This window comes from Podarcis melisellensis (assembly GCF_964234715.1).
Source record: "Podarcis melisellensis genome assembly, chromosome: 4".
NCBI classification, from domain to species: domain Eukaryota; kingdom Metazoa; phylum Chordata; class Lepidosauria; order Squamata; family Lacertidae; genus Podarcis; species Podarcis melisellensis.
The window spans coordinates 105301765-105327480 of record NC_138531.1 but is presented as its reverse complement, the minus strand read 5'-3'; the positions used below and the strand labels follow the sequence as shown (position 1 = coordinate 105327480).

The following is a 25716-nucleotide window of genomic DNA, read 5'->3' as shown; positions in this document are numbered from 1 at the left end:
GCAAAGCGGGAGGAAACTCCCGAGCAAAAGCGGAGCGAGCGGCGTCTCCCCGACGGCGGGGGCTGTTCCCGGGTCGCTCTCTTTGGGGCCGGACCCCGCGGGCTCCGCAGGACGCGGCGGCGGAGGACGGGCGGCATTTCTGCCCGGGACCTGCACAGGTGAGCAGTTCCCTGCGCGGCTTCTAGAGGCGCCCCCGGGACCGCGGCGCCGGGAGGTCTTTCGGGCTCCGGAGGCGAGGAGGACCGCGGCGCTGACAGCCCCGTCGAGAGCCCGGAGCCGCTGCGAGGGGAGCGACCCGTCGGGAGGCGGGGGCAGCGGGTGGGCGGCCCTGGGCAGCGCCGAGGAAACCGCGGAACTCCCTCCCGCAGGAGGCGATGTGGGTCCCAACTTGGGTGAGGCAAATTCATGGAGGCGCAGAGGGCTTTGGAAAGCCACTGGCCGGGATGGCTCGGCTCTGTCTCCGTCCGAGGGCAGAGCAGGCGGAGAGAGATGCTCTTGCGCTCGGGTCCTGCTTGGCAGCCTCCCCGGGGGCACCCGGCTGGCCACTGGGCAGCCAGGGGGCTGGACTAGACGGGCTCTTCCGAGGTTCTTAGGGAACCTCCAGCTCCAGAGGCAGTCTATCTCGATCCCTAGGTTTTTAGGAGTATTTGGCCCCTGTGGACGAGGTAGGCCACTGGCCTGGCTCCGCAGGCTCTCCTCATGTTCTTATGGCACAAGGGCGCCCGGGGTATCCAGGGGCCGGGGGATGCGGTGGAGCTCCTGTCTTGGGAGCTGCGCGCTTCTTGGCGGGCGGAGGGAGAACGACTTTCTGTCCCGACTCCCGAGCACAACAACAACCCAGATGAAAGAGGGGGCGGCGGCCGGGAAAGGGAGCTGGACCAGCCGGGCCGCATTCCTGCTTCCTTCTGCCCCGCCTGGGGGCCGCTTGGCCCGGGAACCGGAGGATCATGGGGGGCGGAGAGGCTGCGCGCGGGCGGCTCCTCCCTTGGTTGGCACGCGCGCGGGCGGGCGGGCGAGAGGAAGAACTGGCCTGCGGGGAGAGCCCCTCTCCCTCGACGGGGGTCCCCCTGGATGCGCCCCTGCGAGGGGTAGGTGCCGGGCCCCCCCACGGCTGCAGGGCGGGGCGCTCGAAATCGGCCTACCTCGCAAGGTTGTTGCTGTATGGATGACCAAACAGAGCATCTCACAGAATCAAGGAATAGTATTCGGAGGGTCATGCCGTCCAACCCGCTGCGATGCAGCAGGAATCTCCTAAACTTCTATTGCGCCTTCTTTGGCTCCCACCTCCCCTGGGGCGCGCGAGCAGACTCGGCTGCCTCCACGCCCCAGCAAGGGCTGCCCTGGCCCGTCGCAGGACCCACGAGCGCCTCCCCTCGCCCCACGGGACCGAGTCCTGGCTCAGATTGCTCTCCGGACGCCTCTCGGCGGCGCCTGTCGGGGGTTCCGTTTGCGCCTAGGTCACACACCGCACCCCCAGTTCTTGACAGCCCAGCTGCCAAGCCACGCTCCCCGCCCCAAGTCGACCTCGTTTCGCGGGGGGCTCTCTGCCTGGCCGGCGGGCCGTGCAGCCACGGACTGAGCCAAGCGGCCTCGGGAGCCGACGGGGAGAGTAGGGAGGCCGCCAAGCCAGGCGGGGCGGCGGCGGCGTCTTTTCTGGCTGGCCTCCGAGGGCTGAGCGCCAGCGGAAAGGAGCGGACATCCATGCCGTCACCGGCAGCAGCACCGCCTGCCTCTGAGCAGCTGCGTGGCTCCGGCTGAGCTGAGAGAAGGAGCGCCGGCAGCAGCAGACCACTCGCTCAGAGGCCGGGAAAGGCGGCCAAGGGCTGGTCCTCAGGGCTAGACTCCCAAGGCAGCGGGGCTGCATCCAGAGCGGTCTCTGAGCTGCTGCTGCTGCTGTACAGCTGGAAGAGACCCCCAAGGGCCATCTAGTCTGCAATGCAGGAATCTCAACTAAAGCATGGCCATGGAGAGTTGGGGGGGGGGGTTGAAAGCATTAACAGCCTTGGCCCAGTATACCTGAAGGACCGTCTCCAGCCCCACTGTTCAGCCTGGAAACTGAGGTCCAGCTCCAAGGGCCTTCTGGTGGTTCCCTCATTGTGAGAAGTGAGGTTAGAGGAAACCAGGCAGAGGGCCTTCTTGGTGGTGGCACCCGCCCTGTGGAACGCCCTCCTACCAGATGTCAAGGAAATAAACAACTATCTGACTTTTAGAAGACATCTGAAGGCAGCCCTGCTTAGGGAAGTTTTTAATGTTTGATGTTTTCTTGTGTTTTTAATATTCTGTTGGAAGCCGCCCAGAGTGGCTGGGGAGGGCCGGCCAGATGGTGCGGGGTATAAGCAATACATTTTTATTTTATTTGTTTTATTTTATTTTTATTAGAACTCCACCCCAAGAAGGAGTTTGCACCCAGACACCTGCCCGCCCACCTCCCTTTGGGCATCTCCCTTCTCCCTGCCAGACTTTATTTGATTTTTTCTTCTGGGTGCCAGGAGATGCTGGATGACTGGAGGCCTGGCTCTGTTAGGGGTTTTTTTGGGGGGGCCTCCCTCTTCCCCCTGCTTTTATCCACTGAGTGATGCTACAGCCTCCTCCTCCCTTTGCTGCCTTTCAGGTGCCCAGCCCCATGGCTGTGGGGCAGAAGCCATGGGAGCCTTGATGCAGTGAGGACAGGATCCTGCCATGGCACGGTAAGGCTGTGGGGAAGTGGGGCAGAGGATATTGGCGGAGGGGGGCACTCCTTGTGTAGCAACCAGGGAAGGGAAAGGGCTGCAGCAGTCAGGCCTCTGAGTGTCCAGATAGGGGGCAGGGGCAGGGGGTGGGTGTCTTGGCCTAGGGGGCTGGGCATGAGCTTGATCCAGTGGGTGAGTATTGCTGCCCCAATGATTGAGTGTTGCTGAGAGAGGGTGCAGCCTGGCCCTGCCCTTCCGGGGTCACCCCTGCCCTATTGATGCCCCTTGAGCAGGAGGGAGGCTTTTTGAGAGGCTGCGATGAGGCCCCTGCCACCCACCAGGCTGGCTCCCTCCAGACCCAGAGAAGAGAGGCTCAGGTGTCTTCTGGGGGTCTCTTGTTGTTGTTTAGTCGTTTAGTCGTGTCCGACTCTTCGTGACCCCCTGGACCAGAGCACGCCAGGCACTCCTGTCTTCCACTGCCTCCCTCATGCTGGTAGCTTCAAGACCACTGTCCCACCACCTCGTCCTCTGTCGTCCCCTTCTCCTTGTGACCTCTATCTTTCCCAGCATCAGGGTCTTCTCCAGGGAGTCTTCTCTTCTCATGAGATGGCCAAAGTATTGGAGCCTCAGCTTCAGGATCTGTTCTTCCAGTGAGCACTCAGGGCTGATTTCCTTCAGTATGGAGAGGTTTGATCTTCTTGCAGTCCATGGGACTCTCAAGAGTCTCCTCCAAAACCATAATTCAAAAGCATAAATTCTTCGGCGATCAGCCTTCTTTATGGTCCAGCTCTCACTTCCATACATCACTACTGGGAAAACCATGGCTTTAACTATACAGACCTTTGTTGGCAAGGTGATGTGTCTGCTTTTTAAGATGCTGTCTAGGTTTGCCATCACCTTTCTCCCAAGAAGCAGGCGTCTTTTAATTTCGCGACTGCTGTCACCATCTGCGGTGATCATGGAGCCCAAGAAAGTAAAATCTCTCACTGCCTCCATTTCTTCCCCTTCTATTTGCCAGGAGGTGATGGGACCAGTGGCCATGATCTTCGTTTTTTTTGATGTTGAGCTTCAGACCATATTTTGCGCTTTCCTCTTTCACCCTCAATAAAAGTTTCTTTAATTCCTCCTCACTTTCTGCCATCCAAGTTGTGTCATCTGCGTAGCTGAGGTTGTTGATATTTCTTCCGGCAATCTTAATTCCAGCTTGGGATTCATCCAGCCCAGCCTTTCGCATGATGAATTCTGCATATAAGTTAAATAAGCAGGGAGACAATATACAGCCTTGCCATACTCCTTTCCCAATTTTGAACCAATCAGTTGTTCCATATCCAGTTCTAACTGTAGCTTCTTGTCCCACATAGAGATTTCTCAGGAGACAGATGAGGTGATCAGGCACTCCCATTTCTTTAAGAACTTGCCATAGTTTGCCGTGGTCGACACAGTCAAAGGCTTTTGCATAGTCAATGAAGCAGAAGTAGATCTCTTTCTGGAACTCTCTAGCTTTCTCCATAATCCAGCGCATGTTTGCAATTTGTTCTAGTGCTCGCTTCGGCGGCACATATACTGCAATTTGGTCTCTGGTTCCTCTGCCTCTTCTAAATCCAGCTTGCACTTCTGGGAGTTTTCGGCCCACATACTGCCTGAGCCTTCCTTGTAGAATTCTTCCTTGTAGAATTCTTGTAGAGTTCTGGGGGTCTAGTGTCATAGAATCATAGAATCTGAGAGCTGGGGGGGGACCCAAAGGTCCTCTAGTCCAACCCCTTGTGATGCAGGAATCACAGCGGAAGCATCCATGGCAGAGCGGCAGTTACAGGGGGATAAAAAGCTTTTGACAAAGTCCCTCACCAAAGACTCCCGAGGAAGCTAAGCAGGCAAGGAGCAAAAGGCCAGTTGTGCATCTGGAACTGGTGAAGCCGCAGGAGCAGAAGGCAGGAAGACATGGAGAAGTCTCTGAATGCAGAAAGTGGAGTCCCCCAAGCAGGGGCCCCAATGCCAGGGGGCTGTGAGTGCTTGGGCACCCACTATAATATAATTGTGGGAGCCAGGCACCCACAAAGTGAATAATAATAATAATAATAATAATAATAATAATAATAATAATAATAATATTTATACCCCGCCCATCTGGCAGAGAGAGAAGCAGTTCAGCTCCGTCCTACGCAGCCCGCCAGCAAAGCAGCCTTTTCCGGGGAGTGGGGCTCAGACACAGACGGTCTCTCTGCCCCGCCCTGCAGAAAAGGGTTCCTCCCTGGCTGCAGAGAGGAGGAGGAAGAGTTGCTGCTGGGGACCCACAATCCCGAGATTGAGGTGGCGCCCCGGACCCCAAGGATCAGGATTGGGACTTGAGTTTTTTAGCTTGTTCATAAATGCTGGAGAGGCAGGAGTGAGCAGTGGGGGCCAAGTTTGCTGATGGCACCCAAATTGTTCAGAGTGGTTGAAACAAAAAGAGCTCCAAAAGGAGGCTCCAAACTGAGTGAATGGGAGGGGAAATGGCCAATGCATTTCCATGTGAATACGTGTAAAGTGATGTCTGTTGAGGCAAAAGACCTTAATTTTGCATATATGCTCATTGGGTCTGAACTGGGAGCGTTTTTTTTTGGAAAAGGTTCAGAAAAGGACCCCCAAAATGATCCAGGGAGTCCAGCGACTGGAACTTTTTAGTTTAGCTGAAAGGCGAGGAAGACACAACATGGTGGATGCTTCTAAAATTATGTGAGGCCTGGAGAAAGTGAACAAAGAAACGTTTCTCTCCTTCCCTCCAAATACTTATGGGAATCAAATGAAGCTCAGAAGTATTTATTCATGCAGCACATGGTTCAACTGTGGAACTCCCTCCCACAAGAGGCTGTGCTGGCTGCCATCCTGGACGGCTTCAGCAAAGCACAGATTCATGGGGGAGAGTCTTGTTGTGCATCGGCTCTCCTGGTGCTCTAAAATGCTCTTTAAGATCCCATCAGCAGCCAAGTGTCGCCTCCGCGGAGGATATGGGGCGAGGGCGCTCTTGTGCTCATGACCTATTTGTGGCTTCATGGGAGCACCTGCTTAGCAAGTGTGGGGCACAGGATGTGGGGCCAGAGAGGCATCTGGTCTGATCCAGCAGACAGGCTCTCTTGACTTAGACTGGAGCTCGGAGTCACCCACTCAGCAGATTCAGGAAAGAGAAGAGAAGACTGAATTCAGGAGCGCGCGATCTGGTAGACTTCCTGGGCATCTGGAGGCTTTAAAGAGGGAGGGGGTGAGTCTGGATCCGGCCCTTCCTAGGGCCCCCTGCGGCCCTGAGCTCCAAGGGGTGGCTCCCCGCGGGGTTGACCTTCCTAAAGGATGGGGGGGGCGGGACACGAGGACCCTTCCTGGTGCGAAGAAGCCCCCTCCCCCTCCTGCCACTCCCCTGCAGCATCCTCCGCGGGTACCGAGATGCAGTTCCCATGACAACCACCATCGCTCCCTCTTGGCCTCCCCCTCGCGGGCCGGGCCCTTCCCTCGCCGCCCGCTGCCTGGCCTCGCCCGCCGGGGCTTGGGGGGCGGGCTCGACGCCCCCACCCCACCCCCCGCCCCCGGCCCCGCTTCCCCGCGCTCCGGCACTGCGGAGGAGCCGCCGCAGCTCGGCGGCGCGGCGGGCGCGACCATTGGCGCGGCGGGAGGGGGGCGGAGGCGGGGCACCCCCTTGCTCCCGGGGCCGGGGCTGGCGCTGGCCAGGGCGGGGGCGGAGGGGCTGGAGGCGAGCAGGCAGCGGGGGCTCCGCGGGGCTCCGGCGGCCAGCCAGAAAGCGCCGCTCTCGCCCGGCCCCCCCCGCCCGGCGCGGGCAGTGGTACGCTCCGGCCGCCGAGGGGATGCGCTGAGCCAGCCCAGCCCAGCCCGAGCGGGTGCAGCATCCCGGGCCTCGCCCCGCCGCCGACATCCCCGGGTGATGGGGGCGCAGCAGGCGGCCGGCCCCTCCCGCTGAGCGCCCCCTCCGACGGAGCAGCCCGCCCGGTGAGTGGTGGGGCCGGGACGCGGGCCGGGGGCGCCCTCCCCGGGCTGGCATGGGAGGAGGGCGCCTCGGGGGGGGGGGTGCCAGGCTGGCCCCTGCGGAAGGGGGCGGGGCGGATGCCTCTGCAGCCCCTCCCCACCCCCCCCGGCACCGGCGGGGAGGCGCCCTTTGGCCCCGGCCCAGCCTGCGGGGGGGGGGGAAGGGAGGGGCGGGCTGGGCTGGACGAGCGCCCTCCTCCTCCTCCTCCGCCTCCCGGCCCAGAGGTCTGGCACACCGCTGCCTGGCCGGGCCGCCCTTCCAGGGGAAGGGGAGGAGCCGTCGCCCGCCCGCCCGCCCGCCGCCCCGTCCCTCCTGCCAGACCCGGAAGGTCCCCGGGCCGCCGCGCCATGGCCGGAAGGCTGGCGGGGGGCTCCGGAGAGGCGGGCCCCGAGGGCGCCCCCGTCGCCCGCAGAAGCTGGGTGAGCGCGGCCGGCGGCGGGCCGAGCGGGAGGCTGGCGCGGGCCGGGCTCCGGCCTGGGCCCTGGGAGGGGCGGGCTGGGCAGCGGGGGAGGGGCTCGGCGGGCCAGGTGGGGATGCTGCCGCCCCCTCCCCTCCCCTCCCGCGGCATCTCCGCCAGCGTGGCTGCTGTTTGGGGGTGGGGCCCTCCTCCGCCGCCCCCAGGATCCGGGGCTGAGCTGCAGCTGGGATGAGGAGAGGGGCAAGCGGCCCTAACCGATTCGTGGGGAGGGGGTGTCCTGGGAGTCCCCGGCCCTGCAGGGGAGGGAAATTGGGGGGGACCCCGCCCTCCTTCCTGCACCCCGGGATTCTAGGGGCGTCGGGTGCGCGCCTGTGACCGTCGAGGGTCACCCCTTGCCTGTCCCTCCTTGGCAGGCCATCCGCAAAGAAGGAGGAGGAGGAGGAGGGTGCCAGTGGGGCGCCCCCCCGGCCGTCGCCATGGCGAAGCGGGAGTCCAGCTCTAGCCCGGTGGTGCGGCAGATCGACAAGCAGTTCCTAGTGTGCAGCATCTGCCTGGACCGCTACCACAACCCCAAGGTGCTCCCCTGCCTGCACACCTTCTGCGAAAGGTGAGAGACGCCCCGCCCCTCGCCGACGCCTGGCCCGGAGGGGGCGACCCAGCTCGGCTGCTGCTGCTGCTGCTGCCGCCGCGGCGCCTCGGGGTCGAGCTCCCTGCGGAGACTGCAGTGATGCGCCTTCCTCGGCTGAGCCCGGCAGGCCTCGGGAAGGCTGCTTTTATTGGGGGGGGGGACTTTGGGACTTGGGTGTGGGTGGAGGAGGCATCGGCTGGGTCGAGATTCCCTCCCTCTTGGGAGCAGGGAGCCTCTTGCGGAGCCCCTCCCATCCCTCATGAGGACTAGAAGAGTTGTGCGGTTTGGAGTTGTGTCTGCAAGGCTTTAATCCTGGTTAGAAGTGGCTTTGGCTCTTTGCACCGCAGCCTTTGTCTTGCCTTCTGCCTCCTCTTGGAGACCAGGCAGAGGCTCCTGTGCCCTGGCATCTATTTGACCCCTGGGCCTGATCCAGATGCAGGGCATTTCTTAGGTTCTCAAGGCCTCTTTATAAATTTCAGAAATGGTGAATGTATTTTAAGTGGTTGATGAATGTCCAAATGTCTTTTCTTAAAACAATGCGTCAGCTAAAGAATGTTGGGTGTAATTGAAAGAGAAGTTTCTGGCGGGGCAGCCAGGCCAGCTGCTTACAGCAGAAGCATCTTGTGGCACCTGAAAGATTGGCACATTGGTTGTGGCACAATCCGTCATGGACTGCAGCCAGATGCATGGAGCCTTATCCTGACTTCCTGGTGCTCGATGATTGGTTTTGGCTGTGGGGGAACTGAGAAAAGTGAGATCAGAGGGAACTGAAACACAGAAAGCTCCAGGGAGTGGCAGTTTCATGGTTAACTGTGGCAATTCATAAAGCAGGTGTTGATAATGCAGACATTCTGGCATTGGGAAGCCACTTAGCATATATAATGTGCTACACAGTCATTCAGCTTTCGGATATCTGGCCACTCAGCAGTTTCATCTCGCAGCCTTGAATGAGCTTCATAAGCTCATTTGCAGAGTGTCCTGGGATGTCCCTCCAGCCCCTGGCCTTGGAAGATGCCCATGCCAGACTTGCGCCCCTTGATCCTTCTTCCTGCTGGCCTTATGTGGGGCGAAGGAAGGAAGGAGGGCAGCGGCGGCATCTGTCACATGGGGAGATGAGGCGGGGGGGGGGAGGGATGTGCCCCGGGCGTTTTGAGCAGTGGTGGGGCAGATGCAGCCCCCCATCTGGGTGCCTGCCGTGTGGCTGCTGCTCCTGAGGAACTCTGTCAGGTGGCCTGGGAGCAGGTCCAGCCTTGCAAGAGGGACTTTGGGTCCCCGGCCAGGATGGGCTGCCGCCCACAAGGGCCCCGGGGACTGCAAGGGATGGGGGGGGCTCTCGTTTTCTGGGTCTGTCCTGGAGCACGTTGTTTCTGGGGACCAGCCTCTCAATTGCAGCGCAGTCTGACAGACACCTTTCTGTTTTGCTCTGGGGAAGGACAGAGGCCAGGAAGCGCCTCCTTTTTCTTTTTTTATAAAAAAATAGCTTTTTATTGAAAGGTATTACATTAGCAAATCCTAACTTAAAGGCACACACCATTCACACATCAGCATATACCCCATGGCTGCAATATAGTGGTATGCTTGCAGGATCCTTCCTCGCTGCTTCTGGCCACTCCCCCTGCTGAGTTGGCATTTTTAATATTTTGTTGGAAGCTGCCCAGAGTGGCTGGAGAAACCCAGCCAGATGGGCAGGGTATAAATAATAAATTATTACAATTATAATAATTATCCAGTTGCAGATAGTGCTGGACCCTCTGCCGGGATTTGCCTGAGGGGCTCTTGGCTCCCTTGGAACAATGCTCTTGGCCTCTTCTGCTGCCACATCACGGCAGGGCTCACACCTGCTTCTTTCCTCACTGGGACTTCTGAGCTGGGGCACCAGGGCAGTGGGCTATCAGTGATGCTGGGGGGACCCTCTTAAAACCCCCTTCATGCCAGGACCACTCTGGGCTCCACCTTCTGTCTCTAGCCTAGGCTTCCTCAACCCGGCCCTCCAGATGTTTTAAGACTACAATTCCCACCATCCCTGACCACTGGTCCTGCTAGCTAGGGATCATGGGAGTTGTAGGCCAGAAACCGAGGTTGAGGAAGCTGCTCTAGCAGCTTGTGAGCAGTTTCCTGCAGACTTGGAAGGACACGCCCTAATCTGGCATCACAGAGGATCGGGCCCAGAGCTCTGGTGCTGACTCAGGGACCTTCCTCAGTGGGAACAAAGGAAGGGCAGGGAGGGGCTCATGGGCGCCACACCCCCTGGCAAAACAGTCCTGGGTCATGCGCAGGTTCCTGGCGTTGGGAAATGGCTTCAGAGTCAGACGTCTCTGGGCTGCAAGCTCTTCTAGCCTGGCGCTGGCCATTAGACTGGCAGCCATGCCCAGCTTGGCCCTGGCAGAGTGGCCCCCTTGGCACTGGGCCCCCTTCCTTGCAGGGGTTTCTAGAGGGGGCAGCAGCCTTGCTGGGCTTGGTTGTCCTTGGGGGGGGGGGAGAGTCAGCTCTGCCGGTTCTGTCTTCTTTACACATTCACAGTCTGTCACCTGCCACCCTCTTCACCTCCTTTGCAAGCCAGGCCAAGGACAGGCGCTGGCAGACGCTATATTTGTAGTCTGTAAATAGGCCAGGAAGCCAAATGCCAGCCCAGGTCAAGGAGGCCTGGAGTTCGCCCTCTGAGCAGAGTGGCAGATGGGGGCTCAAGGCTGGGGGGGGGAGGGTGGTGCCCTGGTGCAGTTGGGGGTGGGCCCTGGGTGGATGGATGGGGGGATGAACTTCCTGAATTTGCTGAGTGTGTCAGACGTGCCAGGCAGAAGGGTCAGGGGGGAGGCTCTTGGGGGGGTAGTTGCCAACTCCCCTGGCAGAGGTCAAGGGGGGCTGATTCCTGTGATCTTTCCATTTGCAGTGGGCCCTGGATTGGAGGCACTCTCTCTGGGTCTCCTGCCCCTTGAGCCTTCGGGGAGGGTGGGCTACGCGGACGGAGGAGAATGGCCCCTTGTGGCTGGAGGGGCAGAGCGTGTGCCAGGGCTGTCTGGGGAGAGGTTGGCTTCGCCCGCCCTGAGCCAACGTGGGGCTGGCTCCCTTCCAGCATTGTGCTTAGATCTGGGAAGCCGCTGCTGGGTGGGGACAGAGAGTGCCCAAATCTTCTGCCGGGCATCAGTCCGTGTGACCTTGCAGATGGTCCTGCCTCCCGCCCAAGGGGTGACCTCACTGGGGGGCAGGTTGGGGGGGAGTCAGTGGCTCAGGTGTGTGTGGGGGGGTAAACCAAGGGGCAGGAGGGATCTGGAGAGAGAGAAGGTGTTTCTGGGGCTTCCCACCTGAGAGAGGAGCCAGGAAAGGGGGGCCGGTGCTGTGCCACCCCCAGGCTGCAGGCGAAGAGTGGCCGCCTGGCTCTGCTTGGGGTGGGAGGGTCAGGGAGGAAACCCCAAGTTGGCCTGGAAGATCTTTGGGGTGGGTTGTGCTCCTGGAAGTCAGTGGGGAGAGACCTTGAGCAAAGCTGCCCCCCAACAGACCCCCCTGCAGCTTAAGTCCCTGGAGGCTTGCTGGGTGCAGAATTCTGGTGCTGGAAGGGGACCCCCAAGGGTCATCAAGTCCAACCCCTGTCCATGCAGGAATGGGGGAAAGAGATGTCTTCTTCTAGGGCAAGGCTGGCCTCCCTGGAGAGGGGCACAGGGCTGACTTGAAGAGGGACCCCCAGCCCCACAGACTGCAGTGGCCAGTCGCTCCTCAGCCCCACTCATCTTGTACCCACCCCCACCTGGGGCCATCTCACCTCTGTGTCTGTCTCCCCTCCCCCTCGCTCTGCCCTTCCACCCCCCCTGCTTGCCACTCCCCCCCCCGCTTCATCTCTGCCTCCGCCGCCTTCCTTGCCCCCCAGCAGTGGGCGCTTGGCCCCCTGACCCCCGTGTCTCGTCTTGCCTGCTCTGCCCCAGGTGTCTCCAGAACTATATCCCGCCCCAGAGCCTGACCCTCTCCTGCCCCGTCTGCCGCCAGACCTCCATCCTGCCCGAGAAAGGGGTGGCCGCCCTGCAGAACAACTTCTTCATCACCAACCTCATGGAGGTGCTGCAGCGCCAGCCCGACAGCGCCAGCCATGAAGACGCGGCCGCCGCCATGCTGGACTCGGTCAGCGCCGTGCCGGGGAAGCCTCTCTCCTGCCCCAACCACGAGGGGAAGGTGGGTCCTATGCTGGCAGCAGGGTCCCCCGCCTGCACCCCCTGGGGCTCCTGCCCCCCCCGCCCCTCTCCTGGCTCTTTCCCCTTCCTGGCCTGCTGGGCCCCTCCAGGCTCGCTTTGCCGGGGAAGGGCGCCTGGGACCCCTCCGCAGGCCGAGTGGAGGCTCCTCCTCCTCTGCGGAGCTCCACCCCCTGAGTCAGGAGGGAGGGGCCTGCCCTGGCACTGGCTCCAGGGGGCTGGGCTTGGGTTGGTGGGGGAATGAGCCGACCCCTCACTGCATCTGAAACTAACTGAGTGCCAGTCACATTATGCAACAGGTAACCAGCGAGGAAGTCGCAATGTTTTGTCACCAGGTTTGGCGACTACCATTTCCATCTGGCTGGCTGGCATTGCTGCCATGCCACACCAGTCAGCTGGCTTGTGGGGCAGCATGGCACCCAAAGAAACTCGTCTTTTGATGCCATGCTGCTGTGCTCACATCCTTTGGTGGGAGCCAACTGATTCGTGCAGCGCCCTTTATATAGAACTTTAAAAAAATGTTTAGGCTTTCATTTATAAAAAACCCCAGAAGCTTTTCTCCTCAGAATTACAGGACCAGACATTCCTAGGAATGTAAGAGAAATTTTTCTATATGCCACTGTCGCTGTGAGAATCCTAGTAGGGACGAATTGGAAAAGTGATAAAATCTCTACCAGGTCAGAATGGTTACAAAAATTAGTTGAATATGCAGAGCTAGCCAAATTAACCAAAATAAGGAAAGATAATTCAAAACAAGTACTTATTGCAAAATGGGAAGTTTTCAAAACATATCTTAAGAATAGTTGTTGCAGTGTGAACTTGGTCGCTGCCTTCAAATTTCTTCTGTAGCTGTACTAAGTAAGAAACAAGGACACAGGAGAAATACTGTATTTTTTTGCTCTATAAGACGCACCAGACCACAAGACGCACCTAGTTTTGGGAGGAGGAAAACAAGAAAAAATATTCTGAATCTCAGAAGCCAGGACAACAAGAGGGATTGGTGTGCAGTGAAAGCAGCAATCCCTCTTGCTGTTCTGGCTTCTGGGGTAGCTGCGCAGCCTGCATTCGCTCCATAAGACACACACACATTTCCCCTTACTTTTTAAGAGGGAAAAAGTGAGTCTTATAGAGCAAAAAATACGGTAATACTTTATTATAAAATGAATGGATAGGTTTATGCAGTAAGTTAGTAAATATTAAATGAAGTATGGAGACGATGGGAAGTTAGATGTACCTTAAGAAGATTTATTGTCAGAACATAGGAGCTTATTTTTTGTTAATTTTGAATTTCTTGTAACAAATGACGTAAATTTATGGGGGGTTTTTTTGCATAATAAAACATAAAACATAAAAAATAAAACAACAGTTTTTAAAAAAACTGATTTGTGCAGCGGCCACTTTGCAAATCAGCTGATCAGTGGGGCGCCTGGGCATTCCTCTGCGGTGACTGAAACCCAGGTTTTCTGCCCCAGTTTCTAACACCTCCCTCTGCCTCTCTCTCCTTCCCCCCGCCAGATGATGGAGTACTACTGCGAGTCGTGCGAGACGGCCATGTGCCACGAGTGCACGGTGGGGGAGCACCGGGAGCACGTGACGGTGCCGCTGCGGGACGTGGTGGAACAGCACAAGGCCTCCTTGCGCCAGCAGCTGGACGCCATCAAGAGCCGGTACCGCCCTGGGCGGGGTGGGGTGGGGTGGGGCTTGCCAGGAGGAGCTGGAGGGGGCCACTTGCAGGCAGGGGCTGGACTGACCCCCCTTTCCCACCCCCAGCCTGCCTCAGTTGACCACGGCCATCGGGCTGGTCTCTGAGATCAGCCAGCAGCTGGTGGAGCGCAAGAACGATGCCGTGGCCGAGATCGGGAGCACCTTTGCTGAGCTGGAGAAGGCTCTGCACCAGCGGAAGGGGCTGCTGGTTCGGGACCTGGAGGCCCTGTGTGGAGCCAAGCAGAAGGTGAGCCTGGGCCGGGACAATGCTGCCCTGCGCTGAGCACCAGCGCTCAGGAAGGTGGGCAAGAGCCTCTTCACGCAGCCTCCGTTTCCCAGAGATCTTCCCATGTGCTGTTTCAGAGACTCCGTCTTAAATCCCTGGAGGATGGGCATGGGCAGTGGCTCTCTGCGCATGCCTAGAGGCCCTCTTCTCCAGTTGGCTTCTTCTGGGGGCCAGGCCTGGCTGAGATTCCCCCCCCCCCGGGGCCCTGGTGACTTGGCCACAAGCGGCTCTTTGTGAGAGCTCAGGCAGAACGTAAATACGGGCTTCTGTAAACAATTGTTCTTTGGAACAATGAAGTGCGTCTCTGGGGCGCCAACGTCCAGCCCCACCCACCCCGGCTGCCTTTCCCCTCCCCGTCTTTGGCATGGGCCCCCAACTGGCCGGTGGCCAGCCCCTCCCTCGCTCTTAAAACTTCAGAGCGCATGGCTGGTTGGCCAAAGGGCAGATCATTCTGTGGGAGGCACGGCCCTGGGCGCTTTCTCTCGGCTACACTGGGGCTGAGCTGTGGGGCAGGTGCCGTGCCCCCCGGCAGGGCGGGCAGCATTTGTGTCTGCCTCTTGCCCTGGGCAGCAAACCTGCCAAGCCAGTGATTGGTATTTGTGATTCCTTGCATTCATGCCCCACCTTTTCCTCCAAGGAGCTCAAGGTCCATCGTTCTTCCCCTCCCCATGTAATCCCCACACTTGTGGGGTAGGTTAGGTTGGCCCCTCGGGGTCACCCAGCAAGTGTCACGCCAGGTCCTAGTCTGAAAATCTAACCGCTAGGCCACATGCAGTGCTGTGTCCCCCCATTTACAGGAGCCACTTGGGATGGGGGAAGCCTGAATCAGCCCCCCTGGAGGGAGGGAAGTGCCTGACGCAGCCCTCTCCTACCCCTTCCACCTATTCTGCCACCTGCCATGTCCCCCCCCCCCAATTTTTGGGGGTTGGACTAAATGTTCCCTCTCAAATCTATGATTCTATGAGTTTTTAAAGAGAGGTTAGATGTGTGCCTCCTCCCCGAGAGGTGCAGAGGGTGGCAACACAAGAACGGGGCCTTCTCTGCAGTGGCTCCCTGTCTGCGGGATGGTCTCCCCAGGAAAGGTCGCCTGGCGCCTTCATTACACACCTTTAGGCGTCAGGCAAAAACGTTCCTTTTTAAGCTGCCCTCCTCAACATCCTATACCTGTTAAAATATGGCTCTTTTTTGGGGGGGGGGAGGTGTTATTGGATTATTGTGTTTATTTTCATTTTATATATTTTGATATTTTTTGTGAACTGCTCTGAGACCTGCGGGTATAGGGCAATACAGTGGTACCTTGGTTTATGAACTTAATCCGTTCTGGAAGTCTGTTCTTAAACCAAGGTGCTCTTTCCCATGGCAGTGGGGGCCTCAATTTACAAATGAAACACACTCAACAGGAAGTGGAACATGTTCTTATTCCAAGGCAAAGTTCACAAACCAAAACACCTACTTCTGGGTTTGCAGTGCTCTTAATCCAATTTGATGGGGATGGGCTTTGGGCTCCGTGTGGCCCTGAGCTGGATGTGCTCCCGAAAAGCCACTCTGTCCAGGGATTCTGGAGCTGCAGTTCCTGCATTGTTGGGGGCTGGACTAGATGCCCCCTGGGGGTCCCTCCCAGCCCTGCTGTTCTCTGATCCCTCCCTCCTCCTCTCTCAGGTGCTGCAGGCACAGCTGGACACGCTCCGGCAGGGCCAGGAGAACATCCTGAGCAGCTGCAGCTTCACGGAGCAGGCCCTGGACCACGGCTCCGAGACGGAGGTCCTGCTGGTCAAGAAGCAGATGACGGAGCGGCTGAGCGAGCTGGCCGGCCGCGACTTCCCCGAGCAGCCGCACGAGAACGCCCAGGTGGACTACGTGGTGGAGACGGAGGGCGTGCGCAAGTCCATCCTCAACCTGGGCGTCCTGCTGACCACCAGCGCCATCGCCCACAAGACGGTGGCCACGGGGGAGGGCCTGCGCCACGCAGTGGTGGGCCAGGCCGCCTCGCTGACCGTCACCACCAAGGACAAGGATGGGGATCTGGTGCGCAGTGGGAGCGCCTGCCTGCAGGCCGAGGCCACCGCCCCCGACGGCTCGGCCCTCAGTCACGAGGTGCTGGACAACAAGAATGGCACCTACGAGCTGCTCTACACGCCGCGCCACGAGGGAGACCACCTGCTCTCCATCCGCCTCTACGGGCAGCCCATCCGCGGGAGCCCCTTCCGCGTCAAGGCCGTCAAGGCCTCCGACGTGCCGCCCTCCCCGGACGACGTCAAGCGCCGCGTCAAGTCCCCCAGCAGCGGCCACATCCGCCAGAAGGCCGTGCGCCGCCCCTCCAGCATGTACAGCAGCGGCAAGAAGAAGGAGAACCCCATCGAGGACGAGCTCATTTTCCGCGTGGGTCAGTTGCCGGGGGGCTGGCCGGGCAGCGAGGGGCAGCGCATGGGGAGAGGCCCAAAGGGGGGCCCTAGAGTGGCGGGGGGAGCAGTCTTCCGCCCGGGGGCAGTGCCAGCAGCTGCCTGGCCCCGCTCCCGAATCACAAGGTCAGAGGCAGCAATGCTGCAGAATCCCAGATTCTGAAAAGCGCAGCAGGGAAGAGTGTGGCTCCCGGGTCCGGATCCTGGTTGCCAGTTTCCCACCGTGAGCCACTGGTCTGCCACTGTGAGAACAGGATGCTGGCTCCTCTTAGCTTCTTATTTTATTATTACCTTGTTGCTGTTCAAAGAGATGCAAAAATACAAACCCCTTACAAAGTATCTTTTTATAATCTGCAGAAATTAAAACAGCTACTTAATCTATACAGTCATGCCTCAGGTTACAGACCCCTCGGGTTGCGTGATTTCGGGTTGCTCACCGCGCCAAACCCAGAAGTACCGGAACGGGTTACTTCCAGGTTTCAGTGCTTGCGCATGTGCAGAAGTGCTAAATCGCACTTTGCACATGCGCAGAAGTGCCGAATCACGACCTACATGTGCGCAGACGCGACGCTGCAGGTTGCGAACATGCCTCCCGCACAGATCGCGTCACAACCTGAGCGTCCACTGCATATAAAAAAGGCAGAAAATAAAAGATTGCAGGCCAGTTCATGGCATAAACATACAGCATGAGAATACAAAGAAATGGAAACAAGCCAACAACCCCGAACCCATTTTCAAGGCCACAGATTGGTCTTTACTGGCCCAGTGCCTGGCTATGGAGAGGCCTTTTTGCCTGGCGCCTGAAGCTGTGCAATGGATGCTCCAGGTGAGCCCACCTGGGGAGAGCATGTCTTGCACCCCCAAGTGACCAAGAGGACAGAGCGCACCTTCTGTTTGTTTTATTTTATTTATTGAATTTATATACCGACCTACACTCGGAGGTTTCAGGGCAGTTCACAGTATAAAAAATCCCCATCACCTCGGTTGAAGGTGCCATTTAGCTCCTAGCTTTCATATCTCAGTTTCTAACACTGGTTTTTGGACTCCCATCGGCTTCAACTAGTTTGGCTAATGCGAGTCCAACATATGGAGGAGGATGCCATTTTGGCTGCTGCTGCTATAGGTAGTCTGTATTTTGGCAAAAACAATATTATTCCAACTAAATTCTACTTGGAGTAGACCTATTGAAATTAGAGGGCATGAGGCACTTGTTCCGTGGTTAGTCTTACTTCATTAGATGCCACCCAGTGGCTGAGAATGGCCTCCTTCAAATTTAGCTGCTAGCTATTCCATTTGTAAGCCAAACTTTTCCCAGGAAGCTCAGCAATGAGGCTGCCCACCACTTGGCTGAGCCCAGAAGTCTAGCAGGACTGCATTCCTAAACAAGCTGATTGCACTGGGACTTGCTTATGACTAGAGACAGAGAAATCTGCCACTCTTGCTTCTGTAACTTCCTCATTTCTCCAAACTTTAAATGCAATTCTTTGCATTTCTTCAACAATTTGCTATTTATTTATTTATTTATTTATTTATTTATTTATTTATTTATTAATTAATTGATTAAAAGATCCTTATGAAAAATTCTCAGCCCTTTAAGTGAGACACTTTCCTAATAAAAAAAAGGAATATAAAATCCAAAAGATATAATAAAAACAAAAACATCCCAACCACCTTCTATGCCAGATGTGAGGCACCTCTGGACCACCAGGGGTGGTTGGACTCCAACTCCCATCAGCCCAAGCAGGCCAGGGATCATGGGAGTTGTAGTGTTGAAATTGGTCAATGCCATATTCCCGACACATTCCAACCAGCTTCGCACATGAACCTGATTTGTTTTCTTCCAGATCTTCCCCATTCCTTAGTTCTTATGGGGTGGGGGGAGCTCCTGGGCCGAGTGGGGGTGGCGTAGGGTGCCTGCTTCCTGGGGTGCTGCGTGAGATGTGGGGCTGCTTTTCACCCTGTCCCCCCCCCGGCTGCAGGGAGTCGCGGTCGGGAGAAAGGCGAGTTCACCAACCTGCAGGGCATCTCCACCTCCAGCAGCGGGCGCATCGTGGTGGCCGACAGCAATAACCAGTGTGTGCAGGTAGGGAGCCCCCCCCGCCCCTCCAAGGCCCCCTCGGGGAGAGCAGTGGGGCTGCCCCTCACGCCCCCTTTCTCTCTCCCGCCGGGCGCAGGTCTTCTCCAACGAGGGCCAGTTCCGCCTGCGCTTTGGGGTGCGGGGCCGCTCCCCAGGCCAGCTGCAGCGCCCCACCGGGGTCACCGTGGACCTCAACGGGGACATCATCATCGCCGACTACGACAATCGCTGGGTCAGCATCTTCTCCCCCGAGGGCAAGTTCAAGGTAAGGGAGGAGGCGGCGGGGGGGGGGAGTTTCTGCTCCCTCCACCTGGGGGCCCCCTCAGTGGATCCAGGACATTCAGGGTGGGCTTGGGGTCCCATTGAAGACCTGGTGGTTACACTAACCCAACATCCCCACCGGGTCCTAAGGAGGGAGCTGCTGCACACCTGCCCAGGTAGGAGTCAGGTGGAAAGGGGACAGGTGACGCGATGGGGAATATGGCAGGAGGGCCAAAGTCTGTTTGTGCATTGGGGGAGACGGCCAGAGCTGAAGGCTGAACCCCAAATCTGGACCCCATGTGTGTGTGTGGGGGGTCACAGTTGGAGCCTTAGGCCAGCTCTGGCTCTCGGCTCAGTATGCCTGTCCTGGCTGGCAGCGTCTCTCCTGGACCTTCCCTTGTCCCCTGGAGATGCCACCCAGGGTGGAGGGGTTGAATGTGGGGCACCCAGTTCTGTCCCCTTGCCACGCGGGCTCCTCTGTGACCTGACAGGCACCCACTGGGGACGGGGAGGGTGTTGGGCCCCCTGTTTATTTCTCCCTCTGATGCCGCCCCCAGACCAAAATTGGAGCCGGCCGCCTGATGGGCCCCAAGGGGGTGGCCGTGGACCGCAACGGCCACATCATTGTGGTGGACAACAAGGCCTGCTGCGTCTTCATCTTCCAGTCCAACGGGAAGCTGGTGACCAAGTTTGGCAGCCGCGGCACCTCGGAGCGCCAGTTTGCAGGTACCCTTGACGGTAATCCACGCCAGGTTCCCTGTTCTTACTGCATGCCTTGGGCTTCTGCCGGGGCCATGCGGGCTGGGGGCCCAGCGGGTGAGCGCTCTCTGCCGCCCGCCTGCCGGGGGTCCAGGGCTGCCCGGACCCCTTTGCTGTCCGGGGAGGGGGCTTTCCTGTGCTCTCTGCTCTGTCGCTGGCTTGGCTCCTTGGCCACGGACCTTCTTGTGGCCGGCAGGGGAGTGTCTTCCCTGCCACTAACCCTTCTGGTGGCTGGTGTGGTGACTAACATGCCTCTGCCCGTGTGCCCCCCCAGAAAGGAAGAGTTGGAAGGGACCCCCCAGTGATGCAGGAAGTACAGCCAAGGAATGCCTGACAGGTGGAAGCCCAACCTCTGTTATAAACCTCCAGGAAGGGACCTCCAAAGGTCTTCCAGGCCAACCCACTGCAATGCAGAAAGGCTGGTTTGGACAGTGGCACCTTAGTTCTCAAACTTAATCTGCCCCAGAAGTCCATTCCAATACCAGAGTGTTCCAAAACCCAGACAGGCTTTGCCATAGAAAGTCATGCAAAATGGATGACTCTGTTCTAGACTCTTAAAAACAACCCCTAAGGCAGCAATTTAACATGATTTTTTTCTATTTAACGAGACCATTGATCCATAAAATGAAAGCAATGTACTGCAGTCACTCACTCACTCACTCACTCACTCACTCACTCACTCACTCACTCAATCAGTAGCTGAACTGGGTTCCACACAGTCACAAAAGCAAAACCAAAAAGAGCCACAAAAACACAAATGGCAAAAACAGACAGATCTCAGCGTAACACTCAAAACGGAGCACGTTCGGCTTCCAAATTTTTTTTGCAAACCAGAACACTTACTTCTGGGTTTGCAGTGCTTGGGTTTCAGGTTGTTTGAGTACCAAGGCCTTTGAGAACCAAGGGACCACTGTATATTCCTTCCTTCCTCTGAGAGCATTTCCTGTAAATAAAAGCGCCCTCTTGACTACCTGACTGTCATCTGCTGAAAACCGAGCATTTGCCTCTCCAGCAAAAGGCATGTTTAGGTGTGATTTTGGTGGGAATGGAGTGTGAGGAGAAAGGATCAGGTCTCCCCAGGCCGACCCACGTGGCCTGGTCCTGACCCAGACGCTCTCAGGTGCAATAAAGCAGGTGGAGGAAGTCATAGAATCATAGCAGTGCAGAGGTGGAAGGGACCCCCAGGGCTCATCTAGTCCAGCCCCTTCAATGCAGGAATCGCAACTTACAACATCCCTGACAGACGGCTTGTCTCTTGAGGCCTCACTTTTCAGTGGGGGGGGGGGGATTTTGGAGAGAGAGATTGATCCACTGGGAATCCTGTCACCTTGAGGCCACATGGATTTGGCCCCATCTCTCCCGTGGGGTCTTCTCCTGACCCCCCAGCGCTGCCCCTCTTGACCCCTGACCCCCCACAGCCCCCTCCTGGGGGTGGCAAGCAAAGTCTCCTTCCCTCTCCCTCTCCTCTCCTCAGGGCCGCACTTTGTCGCCGTCAACAACAAGAACGAGATCGTGGTGACCGACTTCCACAACCACTCCGTGAAGGTGAGCGAGAGCGGATCCCCGGCCGGATCCACCCCACGGGCGGGGAGGGGGCTGCCTGCCTCCTCTGCTAATGCACTTACGTCCAGCGTCCCCACCCCCATTTCCCTCAGTGGGGCTGGGAGGGGGCTGCACGTCAGGTCCCAAGGCCTCCTCTCTTGCCCCTTTTGTCCAATTTTTTTGTTGTGCTTCAAGTGGCAAAATGCCCTGGGCTGGTCCTGGCGGTTGGGGGCTCAGTGGGGCACTGAGGCATCTTCCCCAGTTCCCCCAGAGAGGCTCCTCCTGCCCTGTAGAGGGAACCGGCTAGTTTTAATGTGAGGCATCAAAGGGACTTCCTGGTCGGTTTGGATTTGGGGGCCCAGTGAAGCGAAATAAAACAGCGGCTGTACTGAGGGGGCCAGAGGGGGATCCTCGGCTTCGAGAAAGTCTTGCAATGCTGCAAGACACAAACAGCTTAGTAAACTGAGTAGTTTAGTAAGTCCCCACAGAGCCTTGTTCCTTTGGGTGCAGGGAAAATCCAGTGCCCAGTGTTTGGGGCAGACCAGACCCCTCAGCCTCTTTCCATTAGGGGGAGATCCTCCCCAAAGTCAGTCCCCAAAGGTGTCTCCTGTTAAAGCTGCAGAAAGACTCCTGCCTGCAATCCCACAGCGCTGTTGCCAGTCAGTGTAGAATGCACTGCAGTGGTACTTCAGGTTACGTTACCTTCGGGTAACGTAATTTCAGGTTGCGAACGCAGCAAACCCAGAAGTAGACATTTCCGGGTTTCGCCGCATGCGCAGAAGTGCTCCATCGTGCCATGCACTTGCACAGAAGCAGTGCCTCTGGATACAGACTTTTTGGGGTAAGTACAGACCCCCGGGACAAATTAAGTTTGTATCCGGAGGGTCCACTCTATAGCTGCCATCCCACTTCTGACACCAGTGTTGCACGTCATCCTGTTCGTCTCTTTGGGGGCAGAGGGGACTCAGTGCCCAATGTCTGGGGCAGGCCAGGCCAGGCCCTCCTTCCCCTCCCATCGCACAGCCCAAGTGGAACAGTGGGGCAGGGAGGGCAGAGAGGCCAAAGGGGAGGGGCACTTGGCCAACCCTGTTCCTGCCCCCCCCCCAGGTGTACAGTGCTGACGGAGAGTTCCTCTTCAAGTTTGGCTCACACGGCGAGGGGAATGGGCAGTTCAACGCCCCAACGGGGGTCGCCGTGGACTCCAACGGGAACATCATTGTGGCCGACTGGGGCAACAGCCGGATCCAGGTACCGGGGGCCAGTGAAGGGAAGAGGAGGGAGGTGGGGGGCCATGAGCCAGCCCGGTGGGTGGGTGTGGAATTGATTCTGAAGGAGAGAGACCTCAGAGCCCCAGGGGTCTTCACCTTCTGACCTCAAAGCAGTCCCACTCCAAGCCCAGGGGCTGCACTCTGCACATGCTCTGAAACCATCTTCTCTTGCCTTCAGCTGCTACCTAAAAATTTGCCTGGAGTCTCTTTCTTGAGCCACCTGGCAGTCAAATGATCGTAAGCTGATGGTAGAAGGGGAATGTCCCCCTTTGCAGCCCACTCCCCAATATCCCTAATTAAAACACCTGCATTTCCCCCCCCCCGGCGCCTCCTGACCCCCGGCTGCTCTCCTTCCAGGTCTTTGACAGCGCAGGCTCCTTCCTCTCCTACATCAACACCACGGCAGACCCCCTCTACGGGCCGCAGGGCTTGGCGCTGACGTCCGACGGCCACGTGGTTGTGGCTGACTCTGGCAACCACTGTTTCAAGGCCTACCGCTACCTGCAGTAGCCCCGGGGGGCAGGCTGGGCCCGGGAGGGGGCGCGGGGCTTCCCCCTCCTGCCCACCTGCTGGCCTTAAGGACGATGGGCTCGGGTGGGGGGCTGGACCCTCAACGGGGGGCCTGCCCCTCAGCGCTGGGCGGGGGCTCTGGCAGCTGAGTGTGACGGTGCCAATCGCTATTGAGGCAGCTATAGGTGCACTGAGGGTGGGGGGCTTGGGGGGGGAGGGAGCGTCGCCCGCTTGGCTTCTCCAAGGACTTTTTGGGGATGGGGGAGAACTCCCTTGGTGGGCACCACAGCAGCCGCTGCTTGCCGGCTTCAGAGGCTCTGGCCACCCCCTTGCCAACTATCCTGGGGGTCTGGGACCCCAAGAGCTGCCCCTCCCTCGCCCCTTGCTCTCCCCCCCCCCCAGATTCTCTCTGCACTTTATCTCCAAGGCAGCCCCCTCCCCACTTATCTGGCTCTTTGCAGGAGGGGACAATCACCCCCCCAGCCCGGCTGCAGGTGGGAGAGAGGAGAGGCTGTGGCCTTCTGGGCAGGTGGACGGGCAGGCGGCTCCCTCCCTCCCCTCCTGCAGGGGGTGGGCTAGATGGCCTTGGGGTGCCCTCCAACTCTACAATCCCACGATTCCTTTCTGGGTTTCTGGGCATCCAAAGCAAGGAGCAGGGGTGGCCTTCCTCCTCCAGGCAGGAGCTGCGGACCAGTTTCCCCCAGGCAGCAGGAAGAGGCATTGATGCAGGGCAGCTCAGCTGCAGGGGGTTGGGCTAGATGGCCCCTGGGGGTCCCTTCCAACTCTACAATTCCCAGATAACCAGCACCCTTGGCCAGCTTTGGGTTGGTGGCACCTTGGCCTGGCTGCTTATTCCCCCACACCTTTGCCCCGCTCCGCTATGGGGAGAATGCCTGATGGACACAGCCGCCCCCCCCCCACTGGCTCTCCTCCCAGGCTGAGATGCCCTCGATCTTCATCTTTTTACTTGTGGCTGGGGGGCAGCCCTTGCCCCCTTCTGGCCCTGCGCTGAGCAGCTGGTGCTTTCCCCTCGAGAGCCAGCCCCTCCCCACTCTGCCCCTCTCCAGAGGGGCTGCTTCTGGACCCAGGGAGCCTGCCCACCCCCAAGAGACTTGTGGGGTCCTGCCTTGGCCCGCCTGCTCCCCCCGGACCCGAACATGCTCCTGCCCACAGCCGCTCCACCCCCTGGACAACCCCTGCCCCTCTGGACCTGACACAAGCACTCCTGTCTGCTGGGCTAGGACAAGGCAGCCCCCTGCTCATGACAAAATGTATGTAAAAATAAAGAAATAAAATAAATAAAAGTATTCTGAAAGAACTTCTGGGCCACTGTCTTCCTGCACAAGGGGGGCGGGAGGGAGCTGGGCTCTTGGGGGCCACCTTGGAGCAAGGCTTGGGAGTCTCTGCCTGAAGCAACTCTTTTTTTTACAAATTTTACATTTTAAAATTTTTATTTTTGTCATGCTAACTGGAGCACTCACAGACCGGTGTTTCTCAATTGTTGGTGTTTATACTACATTTTTTAATATTTGCCTTGAGACAGTCTTTAAACCTCTTTTGCTGACCACCAGCATTACGCTTTCCATGTTCAAGTTCGGAATAGAGTAGTTGCTTTGGAAGACGATCATCAGGCATCCGCACAACATGACCAGTCCAACAAAGTTGATGATGAAGAATCATTGCTTCATCACTGGTGATCTTTGCTTCTTCCAGTACACTGATATTAGTTCGCCTGTCTTCCCAAGTGATGTGCAAATTTTTCGGAGACACCACTGATTGAATCTTTTGAGGTGAGGAGTTGGAGATGGCGGTTCTAGGTGGTCCATGTTTCACAAGCATATAGTAAGGTCAGAAGTACAATAGCTTTGCAAACAAGCATTTTGGTTTCCCTGCCAATGTCCCGGTCCTCACTCTGCGCTTCAATCGGGAGCTGCTGGGTGTGGCGAGGGGTCACATTAGGAAGGCATTCAGAATAAACGGGAGCAAAAAGTCCCATGGCAGCTCCTCAGGCCTGTCTTGGGTGGGCTGGGCTCCTGCCCTCCCCCGAGGAAAGGCGGGTCTGCAGGGGGGGCAACATGGCCACGGAGGTCCCTGCCATTGCTTAAGGCAGACAAAGATAAACAACCTGTTTATTAGTCTTGATAGTTACAAATTTGTCTCAACATCATTTCCATACTTATTTCATGAGTCTTCAAATGTCGACTCCCTCCCTTTCATGGAACTTATACCCAATATTCTTTGATCTGCATATCAATAAATTCCAGCTAATGTTTTGATTTCCTTACGATGCTCTCTTACATTCAGGTAGGGAGCCGTGTTGGCCTGACGTAGTCAAAATATAAAAATTGCCCAGTGGCACTTTAGAGACCAAGTTTGTTCTGGGTCTTAGTTCGTCTCTAAGGCGCTACTGGACAATTTTTTAAATTTTTTAAAATATATTTCAAATGCTCTCTTAGGTACATTATACATTTTCCCCATTCTTTTTCAAAGTCCTGATCTTCTTGGTTCCTTAATTTCTCGGCAAGCTTAGACATTTCGGCAGAGCCCATCATTTTGGCTCGCCCTTCTGCTTTGGAGGGTATTGTTGCATCTTTCCATTTGGGGGCTAATGACATCCCCGCTGCCGTTGTTGCTACATAAATAATCTTTTGGATGAATCGCAGCTCCTGTCATTCCTAATAAGAAAGCTTCGGAGCTCTTCAAATATATGAAAGGATGTCACATAGAGGAGGGAGAAAGGTTGTTTTCTGCTGCTCCAGAGAAGCGGACACGGAGCAATGGATCCAAACTACAAGGAAGAAGATTCCACCTCAACATTAGGAAGAACTTCCTGACAGTAAGAGCTGTTTGACAGTGGAATTTGCTGCCAAGGAGTGTGGTGGAGTCTCCTTCTTTGGAGGTCTTGAAGCAGAGGCTTGACAACCATATGTCAGGAGTGCTCTGATGGTGTTTCCTGCTTGGCAGGGGGTTGGACTTGATGGCCCTTGTGGTCTCTTCCAACTCTAGGATTC

General features: G+C 57.6%; 1 protein-coding gene across 7 annotated transcripts; it reads left to right on the top strand.

Annotated features, from left to right (window-relative positions):
• On the top strand, positions 1-24023 carry TRIM3 (tripartite motif containing 3). 7 transcript variants are annotated; one of them, XM_081909709.1, is made up of 13 exons: positions 1-158; positions 2612-2687; positions 7510-7703; positions 11639-11882; positions 13415-13566; positions 13670-13850; positions 15549-16272; positions 18268-18371; positions 18463-18630; positions 19184-19364; positions 20860-20930; positions 22035-22175; positions 22553-24023. In XM_081909709.1, the coding sequence occupies exons 3-13, from the start codon at positions 7573-7575 to the stop codon at positions 22703-22705; spliced, it is 2250 nt and encodes a 749-aa protein (XP_081765835.1). In that variant the 5' UTR covers positions 1-158; positions 2612-2687; positions 7510-7572; the 3' UTR covers positions 22706-24023. The 7 variants fall into 7 exon arrangements, with proteins under 7 accessions (XP_081765835.1, XP_081765836.1, XP_081765838.1 ...); XM_081909710.1 differs by having other exon boundaries at positions 10-158; positions 19184-19352; XM_081909712.1 differs by lacking the exons at positions 1-158; positions 2612-2687 and adding an exon at positions 5669-5863.
• Positions 24024-25716: the final 1693 nt, after the last annotated feature.

Excerpts from the sequence above, each read along its gene's own strand:
- TRIM3 (XM_081909711.1), top strand. The coding sequence starts at position 7,026 with ATGGCCGGAAGGCTGGCGGGGGGCTCCGGAGAGGCGGGCCCCGAGGGC. Across the intron at positions 7,704-11,638 it reads CTGCACACCTTCTGCGAAAG|GTGTCTCCAGAACTATATCC; the intron begins GTGAGAGACGCC and ends GCTCTGCCCCAG. Across the intron at positions 11,883-13,414 it reads GCCCCAACCACGAGGGGAAG|ATGATGGAGTACTACTGCGA; the intron begins GTGGGTCCTATG and ends TCCCCCCGCCAG.